Below are 18,944 nucleotides of genomic sequence, written 5' to 3'. Positions count from 1 at the left end.
CATCTGAGTATGCTGGTACCACCTTGGTATCTGAATCAACTGGTCCAACTGATTCAATAACACCTGAGACGGCAGAAACCACGTCAGCACCTGATCAAACCAATCCCACTGACATGGTAACCTCTGATTCTGGCCTGTCAACCATGTCACCTGACCTCACAGGTCCTACACAGACAGTTACCTCTGACCCTGTTATAACACCTGAGACTACAGAGACCACATCAGCACAAGATCAAACCAATCCAACTGACAAAGTCACTTCTGAGCCTGTTGGTACCACTTTTGTATCTGAACAAAGCAGTCAAACTGAATCGGTAACATCTGACCCAGCAGAGACCACGGCAGCAAATGATCAAACCAATCCCAGTGAGACAGTAACCTCTGATTCTGGCCAGACAACAATGTCACCTGACGTCACAGGTCCTACGGACACAGTAACATCTGAGCCTGCTGGTACCACCTTGGTATCTGACTCAACTGGTCCAACTGATTCAACAACACCTGCGATGGCAGAGACCACGTCAGCACCTGAGCAAACCAATCCCACTGACATGGTAACCTCTGATTCTGGCCAGTCAACAGTATCACCTGACCTCACAGGTCCTACAGACACAGTTACCTCTGACCCTGTTATAACACCTGAGACTGCAGAGACCACATCAGCACAAGAGCAAACCATCCCTACTGACACAGTAACCTCAGATTCTGGCATCACAACGATGTCAGCTGACATCTCAGGTCCTACAGATACAGTAACATCTGAGCCTGCTGGTACCACCCTGGTAACTGAATCAGCTAGTCCAACTGATTCAATAACACCTGAGACGGCAGAGACCACGTCAGCACCTGATCAAACCAATCCCACTGACATGTTAACCTCTGATTCTGGCCTGTCAACCATGTCACCTGACCTCACAGGTCCTACAGACACAGTTACCTCTGAGCCTGTTATAACACCTGACCCAGCAGAGACCACGTCAGCACCTGAGCAAACCAATCCCACTGACATGGTAACCTCTGATTCTGGCCTGTCAACCATGTCACCTGACCTCACAGGTCCTACAGACACAGTTACCTCTGAGCCTGTTATAACACCTGAGACTGCAGAGACCACATCAGCACAAGAGGAAACCAATCCTACTGACACAGTCACTTCTGAGCCTGTTGGTACCACCTTGGTATCTGATCCGACCAGTCAAACCGATTCAATAACATCTGACCAAGCAGAGACCACATCAGCACCTGAGCAAACCAATCCCACTGACATAGTTACTTCTGATTCTGATCAAACAACCATGTCACCTGACATTACAGGTCCTACAGATACAGTTACCTCTGATCCTTTTGGTACCACCTTTGTATCAGAATCAACCGATCCGACTGATTTTATAACGCCTGAAACTGCAGAGACTACATCAGCACAAGAGCAAACTAATCCCACTGACACAATAACCTCAGATTCTGGCCAGACAACCATGTCACCTGACCTCACAGGTCCTACACAGACAGTTACCTCAGACCCTTTTATAACACCTGAAACTGCAGAGACCACATCAGCACAAGATCAAACCAATCCAACTGACAAAGCCACCTCTGAGCCTGTTGGTAGCACTTTTGTATCTGAACAAAGCAGTCAAACTGAATCGGTAACATCTGACCCAGCAGAGACCACGTCAGCAAATGATCAAACCAATCCCAGTGAGACAGTAACCTCTGATTCTGGCCAGACAACAATGTCACCTGACATCACAGGTCCTACGGATACAGTAACATCTGAGCCTGCTGGTACCACCTTGGTATCTGACTCAACTGGTCCAACTGATTCAATAACACCTGCGATGGCAGAGACCACGTCAGCACCTGAGCAAACCAATCCCACTGACATGATAACCTCTGATTCTGGCCAGTCAACAGTATCACCTGACCTCACAGGTCCTACAGACACAGTTACCTCTGACCCTGTTATAACACCTGAGACTGCAGAGACCACATCAGCACAAGAGCAAACCATCCCTACTGACACAGTAACCTCAGATTCTGGCATCACAACGATGTCAGCTGACATCTCAGGTCCTACGGATACAGTAACATCTGAGTATGCTGGTACCACCCTGGTATCTGAATCAACTGGTCCAACTGATTCAATAACACCTGAGACGGCAGAGACCACGTCAGCACCTGATCAAACCAATCCCACTGACATGATAACCTCTGATTCTGGCCAGTCAACAGTATCACCTGACCTCACAGGTCCTACAGACACAGTTACCTCTGAGCCTGTTATAACACCTGACCCAGCAGAGACCACGTCAGCACCTGAGCAAACCAATACCACTGACATGATAACCTCTGATTCTGGCCAGTCAACAGTATCACCTGACCTCACAGGTCCTACAGACACAGTTACCTCTGACCCTGTTATAACACCTGACACTGCAGAGACCACATCAGCACAAGAGCAAACCATCCCTACTGACACAGTAACCTCAGATTCTGGCATCACAACGATGTCAGCTGACATCTCAGGTCCTACGGATACAGTAACATCTGAGTATGCTGGTACCACCTTGGTATCTGAATCAACTGGTCCAACTGATTCAATAACACCTGAGTTGGCAGAGACCACGTCAGCACCTGATCAAACCAATCCCACTGACATGATAACCTCTGATTCTGGCCAGTCAACAGTATCACCTGACCTCACAGGTCCTACAGACACAGTTACCTCTGAGCCTGTTATAACACCTGACCCAGCAGAGACCACGTCAGCACCTGAGCAAACCAATCCCACTGACATGATAACCTCTGATTCTGGCCAGTCAACAGTATCACCTGACCTCACAGGTCCTACAGACACAGTTACCTCTGACCCTGTTATAACACCTGAGACTGCAGAGACCACATCAGCACAAGAGCAAACCATCCCTACTGACACAGTAACCTCAGATTCTGGCATCACAACGATGTCAGCTGACATCTCAGGTCCTACGGATACAGTAACATCTGAGTATGCTGGTACCACCTTGGTATCTGAATCAACTGGTCCAACTGATTCAATAACACCTGAGTTGGCAGAGACCACGTCAGCACCTGATCAAACCAATCCCACTGACATGATAACCTCTGATTCTGGCCAGTCAACAGTATCACCTGACCTCACAGGTCCTACAGACACAGTTACCTCTGACCCTGTTATAACACCTGACCCAGCAGAGACCACGTCAGCACCTGAGCAAACCAATCCCACTGACATGATAACCTCTGATTCTGGCCAGTCAACAGTATCACCTGACCTCACAGGTCCTACAGACACAGTTACCTCTGACCCTGTTATAACACCTGAGACTGCAGAGACCACATCAGCACAAGAGCAAACCATCCCTACTGACACAGTAACCTCAGATTCTGGCATCACAACGATGTCAGCTGACATCTCAGGTCCTACGGATACAGTAACATCTGAGTATGCTGGTACCACCCTGGTATCTGAATCAACTGGTCCAACTGATTCAATAACACCTGAGACGGCAGAGACCACGTCAGCACCTGATCAAACCAATCCCACTGACATGATAACCTCTGATTCTGGCCAGTCAACAGTATCACCTGACCTCACAGGTCCTACAGACACAGTTACCTCTGAGCCTGTTATAACACCTGACCCAGCAGAGACCACGTCAGCACCTGAGCAAACCAATCCCACTGACATGATAACCTCTGATTCTGGCCAGTCAACAGTATCACCTGACCTCACAGGTCCTACAGACACAGTTACCTCTGACCCTCTTATAACACCTGACACTGCAGAGACCACATCAGCACAAGAGCAAACCATCCCTACTGACACAGTAACCTCAGATTCTGGCATCACAACGATGTCAGCTGACATCTCAGGTCCTACGGATACAGTAACATCTGAGTATGCTGGTACCACCTTGGTATCTGAATCAACTGGTCCAACTGATTCAATAACACCTGAGTTGGCAGAGACCACGTCAGCACCTGATCAAACCAATCCCACTGACATGATAACCTCTGATTCTGGCCAGTCAACAGTATCACCTGACCTCACAGGTCCTACAGACACAGTTACCTCTGACCCTGTTATAACACCTGACCCAGCAGAGACCACGTCAGCACCTGAGCAAACCAATCCCACTGACATGATAACCTCTGATTCTGGCCAGTCAACAGTATCACCTGACCTCACAGGTCCTACAGACACAGTTACCTCTGACCCTGTTATAACACCTGAGACTGCAGAGACCACATCAGCACAAGAGCAAACCATCCCTACTGACACAGTAACCTCAGATTCTGGCATCACAACGATGTCAGCTGACATCTCAGGTCCTACGGATACAGTAACATCTGAGTATGCTGGTACCACCCTGGTATCTGAATCAACTGGTCCAACTGATTCAATAACACCTGAGACGGCAGAGACCACGTCAGCACCTGATCAAACCAATCCCACTGACATGATAACCTCTGATTCTGGCCAGTCAACAGTATCACCTGACCTCACAGGTCCTACAGACACAGTTACCTCTGAGCCTGTTATAACACCTGACCCAGCAGAGACCACGTCAGCACCTGAGCAAACCAATACCACTGACATGATAACCTCTGATTCTGGCCAGTCAACAGTATCACCTGACCTCACAGGTCCTACAGACACAGTTACCTCTGACCCTGTTATAACACCTGACACTGCAGAGACCACATCAGCACAAGAGCAAACCATCCCTACTGACACAGTAACCTCAGATTCTGGCATCACAACGATGTCAGCTGACATCTCAGGTCCTACGGATACAGTAACATCTGAGTATGCTGGTACCACCTTGGTATCTGAATCAACTGGTCCAACTGATTCAATAACACCTGAGTTGGCAGAGACCACGTCAGCACCTGATCAAACCAATCCCACTGACATGATAACCTCTGATTCTGGCCAGTCAACAGTATCACCTGACCTCACAGGTCCTACAGACACAGTTACCTCTGAGCCTGTTATAACACCTGACCCAGCAGAGACCACGTCAGCACCTGAGCAAACCAATACCACTGACATGATAACCTCTGATTCTGGCCAGTCAACAGTATCACCTGACCTCACAGGTCCTACAGACACAGTTACCTCTGACCCTGTTATAACACCTGAGACTGCAGAGACCACATCAGCACAAGAGCAAACCATCCCTACTGACACAGTAACCTCAGATTCTGGCATCACAACGATGTCAGCTGACATCTCAGGTCCTACGGATACAGTAACATCTGAGTATGCTGGTACCACCCTGGTATCTGAATCAACTGGTCCAACTGATTCAATAACACCTGAGACGGCAGAGACCACGTCAGCACCTGATCAAACCAATCCCACTGACATGATAACCTCTGATTCTGGCCAGTCAACAGTATCACCTGACCTCACAGGTCCTACAGACACAGTTACCTCTGAGCCTGTTATAACACCTGACCCAGCAGAGACCACGTCAGCACCTGAGCAAACCAATCCCACTGACATGATAACCTCTGATTCTGGCCAGTCAACAGTATCACCTGACCTCACAGGTCCTACAGACACAGTTACTTCTGACCCTGTTATAACACCTGACACTGCAGAGACCACATCAGCACAAGAGCAAACCATCCCTACTGACACAGTAACCTCAGATTCTGGCATCACAACGATGTCAGCTGACATCTCAGGTCCTACGGATACAGTAACATCTGAGTATGCTGGTACCACCTTGGTATCTGAATCAACTGGTCCAACTGATTCAATAACACCTGAGTTGGCAGAGACCACGTCAGCACCTGATCAAACCAATCCCACTGACATGATAACCTCTGATTCTGGCCAGTCAACAGTATCACCTGACCTCACAGGTCCTACAGACACAGTTACCTCTGAGCCTGTTATAACACCTGACCCAGCAGAGACCACGTCAGCACCTGAGCAAACCAATCCCACTGACATGATAACCTCTGATTCTGGCCAGTCAACAGTATCACCTGACCTCACAGGTCCTACAGACACAGTTACCTCTGACCCTGTTATAACACCTGAGACTGCAGAGACCACATCAGCACAAGAGCAAACCATCCCTACTGACACAGTAACCTCAGATTCTGGCATCACAACGATGTCAGCTGACATCTCAGGTCCTACGGATACAGTAACATCTGAGTATGCTGGTACCACCCTGGTATCTGAATCAACTGGTCCAACTGATTCAATAACACCTGAGACGGCAGAGACCACGTCAGCACCTGATCAAACCAATCCCACTGACATGATAACCTCTGATTCTGGCCAGTCAACAGTATCACCTGACCTCACAGGTCCTACAGACACAGTTACCTCTGAGCCTGTTATAACACCTGACCCAGCAGAGACCACGTCAGCACCTGAGCAAACCAATCCCACTGACATGATAACCTCTGATTCTGGCCAGTCAACAGTATCACCTGACCTCACAGGTCCTACAGACACAGTTACTTCTGACCCTGTTATAACACCTGACACTGCAGAGACCACATCAGCACAAGAGCAAACCATCCCTACTGACACAGTAACCTCAGATTCTGGCATCACAACGATGTCAGCTGACATCTCAGGTCCTACGGATACAGTAACATCTGAGTATGCTGGTACCACCTTGGTATCTGAATCAACTGGTCCAACTGATTCAATAACACCTGAGTTGGCAGAGACCACGTCAGCACCTGATCAAACCAATCCCACTGACATGATAACCTCTGATTCTGGCCAGTCAACAGTATCACCTGACCTCACAGGTCCTACAGACACAGTTACCTCTGAGCCTGTTATAACACCTGACCCAGCAGAGACCACGTCAGCACCTGAGCAAACCAATCCCACTGACATGATAACCTCTGATTCTGGCCAGTCAACAGTATCACCTGACCTCACAGGTCCTACAGACACAGTTACCTCTGACCCTGTTATAACACCTGAGACTGCAGAGACCACATCAGCACAAGAGCAAACCATCCCTACTGACACAGTAACCTCAGATTCTGGCATCACAACGATGTCAGCTGACATCTCAGGTCCTACGGATACAGTAACATCTGAGTATGCTGGTACCACCCTGGTATCTGAATCAACTGGTCCAACTGATTCAATAACACCTGAGACGGCAGAGACCACGTCAGCACCTGATCAAACCAATCCCACTGACATGGTAACCTCTGATTCTGGCCAGACAACCATGTCACCTGACCTCACAGGTCCTACAGATACAGTAACGTCTGATCCTGTTGGTACCACCTTTGTATCAGAATCAACGGCTGCAACTGATACAGTTACAACACAACCTGAGCAAACCTCTGCTACGGATCCACTAACCTCTGATCCATCCCAAACCACATCAGCCATGGAAACATCAACACTTACGCCAACTACTTTACTAACTACACAGTCAACCATACCAGACACTGTTGAGCCAGGTAATATCAACCTCCTTCATGCCCTATAATTTTTTGCTGCAATTTAAACTTTCTAAGCATAATTTTTAACATGCACTTGAGATACAATATGTTTGAATTCTTTGCAGATACGCTCAACAGGTCAGTCGTTGTAAAAGTGGTGATCAATGAGGAATACAAACCAGAATATACAGATAAAAAGTCACCCGAGTACAAAGAATTTGTTGGAAACTTTACCGACCAGGTAAATGAAACATGTGATGAGTTAAGCTGTATGGTACAGCCGTGTACTTACTGAACACATTCAGTCAGTATTAGATACTGTTACCCTATGCAATCTTTAGAAAGTTCTAGTATGTTGTATCTTTTAAGGATTTTACAGAATGTTGCAACATTTGGGACTATAAGACAGTACATTTGCTTTTATCGAAAGCAATGAACTGAACAAGCGATCATATTTGAAAATATATTATTGTGCTCTAGATACACATTTTGTTAAACTCAACCTCATAACAAATTAACACAACATGCAGTCGGCAAACTACAACATTACACCAGCATTTACCATGGCAACATGCTGAACAATAGCAATCAAAGTTATGCGTCCTAACCTTTCTCGTCCAAAAATTCAGATTTAAATGATGATAAAATATGTCAAAGACTTTGGTTTTATGTTTTTGTCTCAGTAAAGATTATATAAAATTGAAATGGTGATGATTAAAAGACAGTAGTACAAACACAGCTCTTGTAGAATAGTATTAAATGAACATATCAGATAATTCCATAAAGCCAATGGTGTTCCTCTATTATCAGTATGACTTCTGCTCTTGAAACATTGTTCATTTTTGTGTTTCATTATTTCAGATGGAAAAATATTATATTGAGAAGAAGATAGCAAACTTTAAAGAGGTGGTGGTAACGAGTGTGAGGTAAATTACCTTCAATTTGTTTTTATTAATAAAGTGATTATCATCATATTTTTCTATACATTGTACATACAATCAAATCAACAGACAGTTTCTCTCCAATTCTTTTTTCTCAGACCTGGAGACCCTGCGGTCAGATTCTCAGATAACGCTTTAAAAAAGGTAAACCTATTCAGACTCGTTTCAACTTTGTATTGAATCAGAAATAAGATGTTAACAACTGCTCTATCTTGTTTCAGAGGAGTTTACCATCTGAAGTTATCTACAGTATCGCAGCAAGAACAAATGGGTAATTTCAGCAAAGACAACTTTAAATATTTTATCAAAACAATTTACAAATAAAGTAATTTAACAGACAAATATAGATAAGCACATGGAAACTTTGAATGTTGGCAATCACAGATTGAAAAACATTTTGAATTGCCTAAATTAGGTCCAATACGTGAACTTTCCATTTACACACTGAATTGTTTTGGTCAGTTTTATCTCAACTCAACATGATTACTACAGTTATTACATATACACAAAACACAAGCATAACAAGGAGATATTGTCACCCTACTTTGCATATATATCAAAAACACAGCAAAAAAGTCAAGCACAAGCAAACTGTGCACATACAACAATTATGTAACATATAGTTTGCATAGAAATATGCCTGCAAATACAGAAACACTGCAATAATTAAGATGAACATAACATCTACAATAATAACCCCAGTAATTATACTACTTGATAATAAAATATGAATATAGTATTTCTACTACTTCAACAACTACTACTACTACTACTACTACTACTACTACTACTACTACTACTACTACTACTACTACTACTACTACTACTACTACTACTACTTCTACGACTACGACTACTACTACTACTACTACTACTACTACTACTACTACTACTACTACTACTACTACTACTACTACTACTACTACTACTACTAATAACAATAATAATAATAATAATAATAATCCAAGTGGAAACAATAGAACAAATAAATAATAATAAAAGAAAGCCATAGACAAATTAAACATACTTTTTGAAACCGAAATGTATTTAAAATATATATGTTAAAACTCATCAAATTAATCAAAACCTGTTAACACTTACTTGTAACAACTTGAGGATATAGTCTACTTGAAATTATGACAGGAACTAATCAACAACTTAAACATACAACAACAACTATCAGTTATAGTATGAAAGCAGCATGTCGGAGTGAAAAGTCTGATGAAGACCTCGTCTTTTCAGATCCTCACTAGAGTAACAATAACATTCATTTTTATGAAAGGTGCATAGTTATCCTACTTACTTACTTACTACCTACTTTTTCTGAAAATGTTTATTTACTTTGTTTACTTCACAATCTGTTTTTTGAATTGTAAAATGTTTGCACTTGATTATATTGTGAATATTTATTGTTTTGACAAAAATAATTAATGTACATCTCCGTTTGTCTCCATTCCCTCACCCGATAGCGGCCCCATAAAACATTGCCCTTTTACTAATGACTAGCTTGTTCATAGTTGTTGTCCCCCACACAGTTATGTTGTGTTGTTCCTCAGTTTTGCTTTGTTGCTTTGTTGCTTCTGTATTTCTTCTGATTATGATGTATCTGGTTAAGCTATATTTCCTCACATTTGGATTAAGGCTAATGTAACAGATGTATTTACTAACAAAACTAATAAATAGAATTATAGGACATTCATAAAGGTAGGTAATAAATTAGCATTGTAATGACTTTACCTGTACTGACATGCTGTATGACATTTTCTCTTCCCCAGTGTTAGTGTCACACATGATGTGGTTTTGGCAATTCCAAACAACGCCAGCTTTGACTATATATATGAGGAAGATGTCAAAGCAGTTGAGGCGGCTGTTGGAGGGCTTGTTGACTGCTTCCCAGGTAAAACAGAAAATTCATATTTACCAATATGATCATATACACTATGCACTCTAAGGAAAACATGAGAACAGAACCTTATTCACTGAAATACAAGAGTTTTCTTAGCATTAAATTGAAGTATTTTTCTTATAAATTCATCAAAATACCACAAAACCCTTTTATGTAATAAGGTACAATATCATGTTTTGTCTTCTGTATTTTCAGACTGTCCTTACAACATCACAACTACTCCTGAAGTTAATGAAACCGAAACAGATTTGGGAGGTCAGTATTACCCCACTTTGTACGCATTTTTCATTAAATTCATCAACGTCATCAGTGTGATCTGTTGATCTGTTTAAGTATCAAAACAAAAGTTGGGGTTGCCATTGGGCATGGCCGCCAGCACGAAAGACATGCTAAATGAACTGGTCTCACTCTCCACAAAGACATTTATTGACTGCACCAACAGCAGTACAAAAACAGTGCACGCTCCTTCCACTACTCCTCCGTCATACAATCTGGCAGCAATATCCCAAAGACCCTTTTTTCAACTATTAACAAGCTCCTAAAACTCATGGACAACATCTCCAACTCCTTCACCACCTCAAAGTGTGAATCATTCCTCTCATTCCTCCGAAGCAAAATTGAAATAATACACAGCAACCTAGAAAAACACCTCCGTCTCACCACCACCCATCCTTATCCGGAACCTGCCTCCCATCCTCCTTCCAGGCATCCTTTTTAAGCCTTCAGCCAAATTACCTCACTGGACAACTCAAAACCCACCTGGACTGCAATAACCTTCATGAACCTTTTCAATCTGGTTTCCGCACTTGCCACAGCACAAAATATGGCCTACTCAAGGTCACCAACAACATTCTCCTCTCTGCTGACTCTGGTTCCCTCTCAATTCTCATTCTCCTTGACCTAACCGCCGCATTTGACACGATCAACCACTCCATCCTCATCACCCGCCTTCAGTCTTCCATTGGCATAACTAGCACTGCCCTCTCCTGGTTTAAATCCTATCTCTCTGTCGGACATCAATTCATCTCCATCAACAACTCCAAATCCCCCACAGCCCCTGTCAATCATGGCGTCCCTCAGGGTTCTGTACTTGGTCCCCTTCTGTTCATAATCTACATCCTCCCAATTGGACAAATCCTCCGTCAACACCAAGTCCAGTTCCACGGTTATGCCGATGACACACAGCTCTACCTTTCAACAAAATCTATTTCTCCAACCACACACTCCCAGCTCAGCACCTGCCTCACTGACATTACAAATTGGATGCAAAACAATTTTCTAAAGCTAAACTGCGACAAATCGGAACTCATAATCATCGGCCCAAAATCACTTACCCACTCAACCAAGGATTTTTCACTTACCATTGACGGCTCCATTGTCAACCCCTCCACTCACGTCCGTAACCTTGGCATCATCCTCGACCCCACCCTCACTTTCCTTCCTCATGTTAACCAGCTCACAAAAACTGCCTTCTTCCACTTAAAGCACATCGCCCACATCAGGCCCTCCCTGTCATCCACCGCTGATGAAACTCTGATCCATGCCTTCATTACATCCCGTCTTGATTACTGCAACAGCATTCTTCATGTTCACCTGCATACATCCTCAAAAAACTTAAATATGTCCAAAACTCAGCTGCCCGCATGCTCACCTACACCAGACGCTCCAACCACATCACCCCAATCCTCCATGACCTCCACTGGCTCCCCATCAAACACCACATTGGCTTTAAAATCGTAATATCCACTTACAAAGCCCTCAACATGTCTGACCGTTATATACTGACCTTTATCCATGCATTGTTCCGAGAGAGGTGTTTTCATATTCCTCTACTTGGAGGGTGAGATGTCTTCGAATTTACGTAAAATCTGAGATTCAAACATACACAAGCTAGATATAACAAATTAAAAACAGCCAATTGCTCCCCGATATGCAAACTCTGACATATCTCAATATGGAAAAAGTCTTTGACACAACACCTATAATGAACCTGAAACATCCAGAGCAGAATAACATAGTTGGAACAGAGAAAAAATGTTGGAATTAGCATATTGACAGTTCAGAATGCAAAGGTGTACAGTTAACCTTACCGGACCTTTACAATCACTAACGCTGCATTAGCCACTGCCAGCTACAAGCTAACAAGCGTAATGTAGAAAGTTGCGACTGCAAACAAGTGTGCGGTTTTTGGCTCTAAACCGGACCTAGAGCTTCCCAGTAAATATTTTCCTAAGATTTGCAATCATTAGCTACTGCCAGCTACAATCTAACAAGCTAACAAACAGCATAAACAAAATATGCTAACTGAGTTCAGTAGAATCCACTGAATTCTTCATATCTGTGTTTTCTCATCAGGTGTATGTGAAAGAATTGTGAACGATGCAGATATTGCTGAATTCTACGAACCTGCGAATGTTACTGGAGTCATCAAGTGTGTGACAGTATGTAACAGTTTACATACGAAGGTTAAAAAATGCTACAATAAAGGAATCTGCAGAGTGTACAGCTACGTTGGAGCGCTTTGTCAGTAAGTAGATTGGTTTCTCAGTTTGGTTCTGTAAATAAATGTTCTGTATCATAAACACCTCCGCTTTATATAGCCTTCATTTAGATATTAAGGATTATTAGTAAGCATTCATTTTCAATATCACTCAATTTCAGTTGGTGTGCCCTGTCAATTTAGGGACTAGAATTGTAAGGCAAAAAACCGTGAAAGTTGGTTTAATTGAGATGTAGGAACTACTCTACCGTGAGATGCTATACTAAACTATACCTTAAAATTGTTGAGTTGTATTAACACTTTACTTATGCTAAGCTCACTCTATTGGCTACCACATCAGGTCATTTTCAATGGAAGATACTGTATGGTTGTATAGAAGTCAATGAGAAAATTACCCGACTTCTAATTTCCTCTGTTAACATGTTTGACAAGTTTAAGATCTTAATCTTTAGTTTCAACACAACATGATGTTCATTTTGTAAATTATTGACCCATTTAGAGTAAAAATAGAACATGAAGCATGGTATACTTGAAGGCAACGCAACCTTGTGATGACTAGATTCTACCATGGGACAGCCTGTCGTAGAATTACACGCATGTAGGGATGTCTGAGTTTTTCTCCAACTTATTTATCCATAAAAAGGGTTAGTATGTCATCTTTCCCCCATTTATTCTTTAAAGATTCCCAGGGTTCCTTGATAAATACTTGTCGATAGACCTGTTATTGGAGAGTAATTTTTTGGCTGCTTTATTTGACTTGTTTACCACAGTTGTTCACTATTTAACTTTGTTCCTACTTTTCAGTTGCCCAAAGGAGGATTCCACTTGGTACTTGGGCGATGACTGTAGCCTCCCGATATGGAGGACCGGTTTCTACATAGGCATATCTGTGACCTTGTGTTTCCTGTTGTTGAGTGTGGGAGGGTTATCTCTATTCCTGCTGCTCAACAAACGCAAACAAAAGATGTAAGCTTAACGAAGACAATCAATCAAATTCTGTTCACCAAAGATTTTTGAAAACAAGGAATATTAACATATCGGTCAGAGTAATAACACTGTGGGAAGAGTCCAATGCAGATAATCTCCTCTTAATATCAAGTCATTATAAAGTGTCAGACTTTGTGAAAGGCAGTATAAACGAGTATCAGTTTTGTAAAATGTTATTGCATAAAAACATGATTTTATTAATAATACCTACTTATCAAATGTTTTTGAAAAGAGTTCATGCCAGTATCGGCCAATACAAGTGTGTTTTATTTATTGTAATTAAATAAAAATAAATAAAAAAACGTCATGGCTAACATAATTAACATTTAGTTTTAACATTTAAAAAATATTTTCTATGTTTGCAGGAAGAAAGATATTAAAAAGCAGCAGGTAGACGAGTGGATGACCGAGGACTTTGAGTGGTCCAGATCCAACAGCTCAGATGACGCAGTTAATGCCGGTAAGATTGGCATTTATTGTAAAGGCACACTACATTTTCAACTGTGCATTTTCTTTTCCCAGAGTAAAGCCTGCAGGCTATTTTAGGCAATACCAACTTGTGTGTTATCTTAAAATGATCGGTTACTAGTCAAGCACAGCGGCATCTTTTGACTTGAATGGAGTACATGTGATGGTGTGGTCTTAGCTACTTTTACATTCAAAATATAAATGTATTAAATCAATTATATTTTTTTGTGGTTATGATAGTCATATTGCATTTTTGTAGATGATCCTAGAGTGCAGTAATATGCCGGCGTAGAATCTGTGGCAATTACTTTTTGGGGTATAGAATCCTAAACCATAAAATTACATAACATTACGAACATTACTTTTTTTTTCCAAGTTTGCTAGAAAATATTGAACCATTTTTATACAGGAGCAAACTAGAATTATACTGGTGGTTGTGTGTGAATCTCCCGTAAACCCTTGTTGTCCTATCTTTAGGAGGGCTCCGAAACCCTTCATTCACACATGATGAATCATACCAGGAGGATCCAGGATCTAGACGTACTGCACCTTCCTTTGCGCTCACGCCACTGTCTTTGGATCCTGCCAGCAGAGGGTTTGGGGCGAGCAACTACCCCTCAACCCGAGCAGCACCACGATACAATGTTCCATTTTCGAATGCTGGATTCTCACAGGCTTCCAGCGTAGACTTCCCATTGAGCCCGCCGGTCAGTGCACACACAGGAACTCGATTAGTTTGATTATTCTCAAGTATATTCAAGTATTTTAAGAAAGGTGCTAACAAAAGCCTACATCAGATTCCTTAGATCTTCTTAAACTCCACTTCTTATCTTGAACAAAAATCAAATTGTTAATGATAACAAACAGGGTCAGGAGGGTTAGTTTAACAATGTATTATATCATAACTACTAATTACCTGTAAAAAACATCATTAACCCTAATCTGAGTATCGAAATATAAAAGTAATGTAACCTGATTACTTTCCGTTACTTCTGGATTACCAAAGGCAATGCAAATAAATACAAGAGTTAGAGCTTAGAAAAGAAGAAACCAAGATATTTAGGATCAAAAATGATTTTATTTATAGGAAAACCTGCCCTTCATTACAGTTAAGATCACACACACTGTTTTTTTCAACCTGGTCTCACCAAAATACGTGAAATGAACACGACTCCTTAACACCGCATTACGTGGTGGAGACACGAAATCTGCTAAATGACGTGTCGGCACCACGGAAACCTCCCCAATGTAAAGTGAATGAGGATCCTTTTTCGTGGTGGACACACACATTTCTACAACGTCCCTAGTAACTAATGCACCATAATACATGCTGACGAATACAAAAAATGATTATGAATACAAATAAAATAAATAAGCCTCCCATGAGTTACAACAAGCTATAAAGTATGGAGGTTATTCCCTATCTTTATTCAAGAGCGTGTTCTTTCAATTTGAGAGCATCATTTATTGATTTCACGTTCAGATTTGGTATTTCTTTCAGTCAAACCCTGTCCTTGCGCTTAGATTTGCTCTGCTTCTGCTCAAACTGTACGCTTGCACTCAGATATATTGCTGCTTGCACAGATTTCCTGTTTTCCAGTTTAAAACTTTCTCCTCGCACTCAGGCTGCTTCTGTGCGCTCGTCAAATGTCTGCTCTCAGATTTCTGCTCTGCGCTTGGATTTTTTCTGTGCAAAAACCATTTCAAAATCCTTCAACCAATAGGAGGCCAGGTGAAGTGTCATCTCCTTGCTGGCGCGTTCGCTCTTTAACCAGGTTTATAAACTCCCTCCACGGCTTTATTAAATGTAGCATACTTCACTTGCTTTATTTACGACTTTTTATTTTATTGGTACTATTAACGTTAACTTGACTTCCTGCAAATTAATTTGGTCGTCATATTTGCGGCACATCTATGATAATAACTGGCTTTCAAGTGTTGTACATTACGTGAACACTGTTGCTAGGCAACTGACAACAAAATGTGTTTCTTTTTTCTTAGTTATTTAATTGATTAGGAATTGGGAAATATAATTCATAATAAATCTTCATGTAATTTTTTATTTAAGATCATGTTGCCCTCACTAAGTATAGGTACAGTTCATGTTACACAATTTATTGTGCATTTCTCTGAAGCAAATATGCAACATACGATCTTAAATAAAAAAATGACATGAAGAAACATTTATTTTTCTTTTATTATATTTCCCCATTCCTAAACAATGAAATAACTAAGAAAAAAATAAACACATTTTGTTGTCAGTTGCCTAGCAACAGTGTTCACGTAGGCCTAATGTACAACACTTGAAAGCCAGTTATTATCATAGATGTGCCGCAAATATGACTACCAAATTAATTTGCAGGAAGTAAAGTTAACGCTAATAGTACCATTCAAATAAAAAGTCGTAAATAAAGCAAGTGAAGTATGCTACATTTAATAAAGCCGTGGAGGGAGTTTATAAACCTGGTTAAAGAGCGAACGCCCCAGCAAGGAGATGACACTTCACCTGGCCTCCTATTGGTTGAGGGATTTTGAAATGGTTTTTGCACAGAAAAAATCCAAGCGCAGAGCAGAAATCTGAGAGCAGACATTTGACGAGCGCACAGAAGCAGCCTGAGTGCGAGGAGAAGGTTTTAAACTGGAAAACAGGAAATCTGTGCAAGCAGCAATATATCTGAGTGCAAGCGTACAGTTTGAGCAGAAGCAGAGCAAATCTAAGCGCAAGGACAGGGTTTGACTGAAAGAAATACCAAATCTGAACGTGAAATCAATAAATGATGCTCTCAAATTGAAAGAACACGCTCTTGAATAAAGATAGGGAATAACCTCCATAATAAAGTAGATTTTAAAAACGTTTTATAGAGTAGAAAACAACATTAAGCTCACTGCGGGACGTTGCAGAAATGTGTGTGTCCACCACGAAAAAGGATCACTTTACATTGGGGTTGTTTCCGTGGTGCCGACACGTCATTTAGCAGATTTCGTGTTTCCACCACGTAATGCGGTGTTAAGGAGTCATGTTCATTTCACGTATTTTGGTGAGACCAGGTTTGTTTTTTTATGAACATAAATGCTTTATAAATCCTATAAAAGCATATTTAATCATTATTGTATCATTATCATAGACATGATGATACATAATGATTTGGTATAAGTCTCTGGTCTATCTATTTATTCTAAAATGTTTTGGTATCATTAACAATGTAAAAGTTGCAACTATAAACTATTACAATAGTGTTACCGGTACTAATAACAATACATGGTAAATTATCATTTCATTGTCTGTTAACAGTAAATACGTTAAAAAAGTTAGGTTTAATTAACTATCGATTTTCTCATTTATGAGTGATTATTATGATAAATAACCATAGGATAATGAAAATGCATATTATCGCAATCAAATCCTCTATTACAGAACTGTAGAATTGTGTATTTGGTATTAATTAAATGGTTAATTTATTTGTATGCTCTTCAATTCAGTTTTGACCAAACAAATCCAAAATAAGAAAACATTGATTAGCGTCAAAATCTTTGTAAAAGCTGCTTTAGTGGGTTTTAAAAATAAATGTCTCGATAAGAACAGTTTGTGAATGAGTGTATTTCTCATTTCAATAATCATGCCTTTTTTTATTATTTCCACAGATGAGGATCGGCAGGCCTCAGGTCAGGCCCTCCTGGGAAGTCTGAGTCTCCCCTTTCCAACATTGTTCGTCATGACTTCTCCGTTTGCTGCCTAAGATAAACATCTAAAATGGATCAGTTATTATTTATATTTATTTGCATGTTAAATGCAGCAGCTGTACTAGTTATGAATACATGTATTTTAGATTTGTTTTATTATTTCCTGATTTATTTATTGATTTTCTTAAACTGACAGAGTGTCAGTGCTTTATTTATGAGTCTTTTGAACAACCCTGTCTACCTTTATGACACTTCTTATATACAGTTTTGTCGACAGTGTGTCAGAGAGCAATGGATTCACTTCTGTGTTCATGTATGAGGCCGTAGGTAGTGCAGTTGTGTTGGAACGCATTATGGAGAGCTCAATCCTGAAGTAGAGATTTTAAATGTAACCCCGCAGCACAGAAGCACTTTGAAGAGACATCAGGACATCACTGATGAGTGCAGTTTATTATCCACAGGATTGAGGAACATTTTTGGTATAATCTGATTGTTTTTAGTTTATTACATTTCCTATATCTGTCAGCTAATGATGATTGAGATCTGAGGCAGAAGTGCAGTATAGAGGAATGAAGGTGTTTTGATTATTTGCACTGTTAGTAGTTTTAACCTTATTGCTTTGGATGCACTTTATGTAAATAAAAAGTAACTGCTGTATGAAACATTTTCTCAGAGTGAGTCATTTTAGCTTAATTTATATTATTATTAATCTGTAGTCTCTACAGATGTTACCCTAAAAAGTGTCAGAATGAAATGGAATGACATGCTTTATAAAGATGATAAATAATGAAAAGAGAAGATTGATGTAGCAGTAGATGATTAGAAATAAATAGGACATAATTATATGGGTATGGAATAAATCAAATGAAAAAAGGAAAAAAAGACAGGTCAGTGGCTGTGGCTCAGGCGGGGCTTAGCTTCCACTTACCAGGCCTACCTGAACCCATATAAGGCCAGAATCAGCCCGGCTCAGTCTTCTTCCTGTATCTGAAGC

The 18,944-nt window shown here is 41.1% G+C and overlaps 1 protein-coding gene across 1 annotated transcript; it reads left to right on the top strand.

Moving 5' to 3' along the window:
• Window positions 1–2: 2 nt before the first annotated feature.
• On the top strand, window positions 3–18,594 carry muc3a (mucin 3A, cell surface associated). The gene is made up of 12 exons (XM_034139676.1): window positions 3–7,485; window positions 7,593–7,708; window positions 8,329–8,393; window positions 8,507–8,552; window positions 8,630–8,679; window positions 10,184–10,305; window positions 10,510–10,569; window positions 12,670–12,841; window positions 13,619–13,780; window positions 14,167–14,261; window positions 14,747–14,976; window positions 17,912–18,594. Exons 1-12 carry the CDS (start codon window positions 114–116, stop codon window positions 17,954–17,956), a joined length of 8,535 nt encoding a protein of 2,844 aa, XP_033995567.1. The 5' UTR covers window positions 3–113; the 3' UTR covers window positions 17,957–18,594.
• Window positions 18,595–18,944: the final 350 nt, after the last annotated feature.

This window comes from Trematomus bernacchii, unplaced genomic scaffold, assembly GCF_902827165.1.
Source record: "Trematomus bernacchii unplaced genomic scaffold, fTreBer1.1, whole genome shotgun sequence".
Classification (NCBI taxonomy): Eukaryota; Metazoa; Chordata; class Actinopteri; order Perciformes; family Nototheniidae; genus Trematomus; species Trematomus bernacchii.
This window is presented reverse-complemented; position numbering and strand designations above follow the sequence as displayed.

Excerpts from the sequence above, each read along its gene's own strand:
- muc3a (XM_034139676.1), top strand. The coding sequence starts at position 114 with ATGGTAACCTCTGATTCTGGCCTGTCAACCATGTCACCTGACCTCACA. Across the intron at positions 7,709-8,328 it reads TTGGAAACTTTACCGACCAG|ATGGAAAAATATTATATTGA; the intron begins GTAAATGAAACA and ends TCATTATTTCAG. Across the intron at positions 8,553-8,629 it reads CAGATAACGCTTTAAAAAAG|AGGAGTTTACCATCTGAAGT; the intron begins GTAAACCTATTC and ends ATCTTGTTTCAG.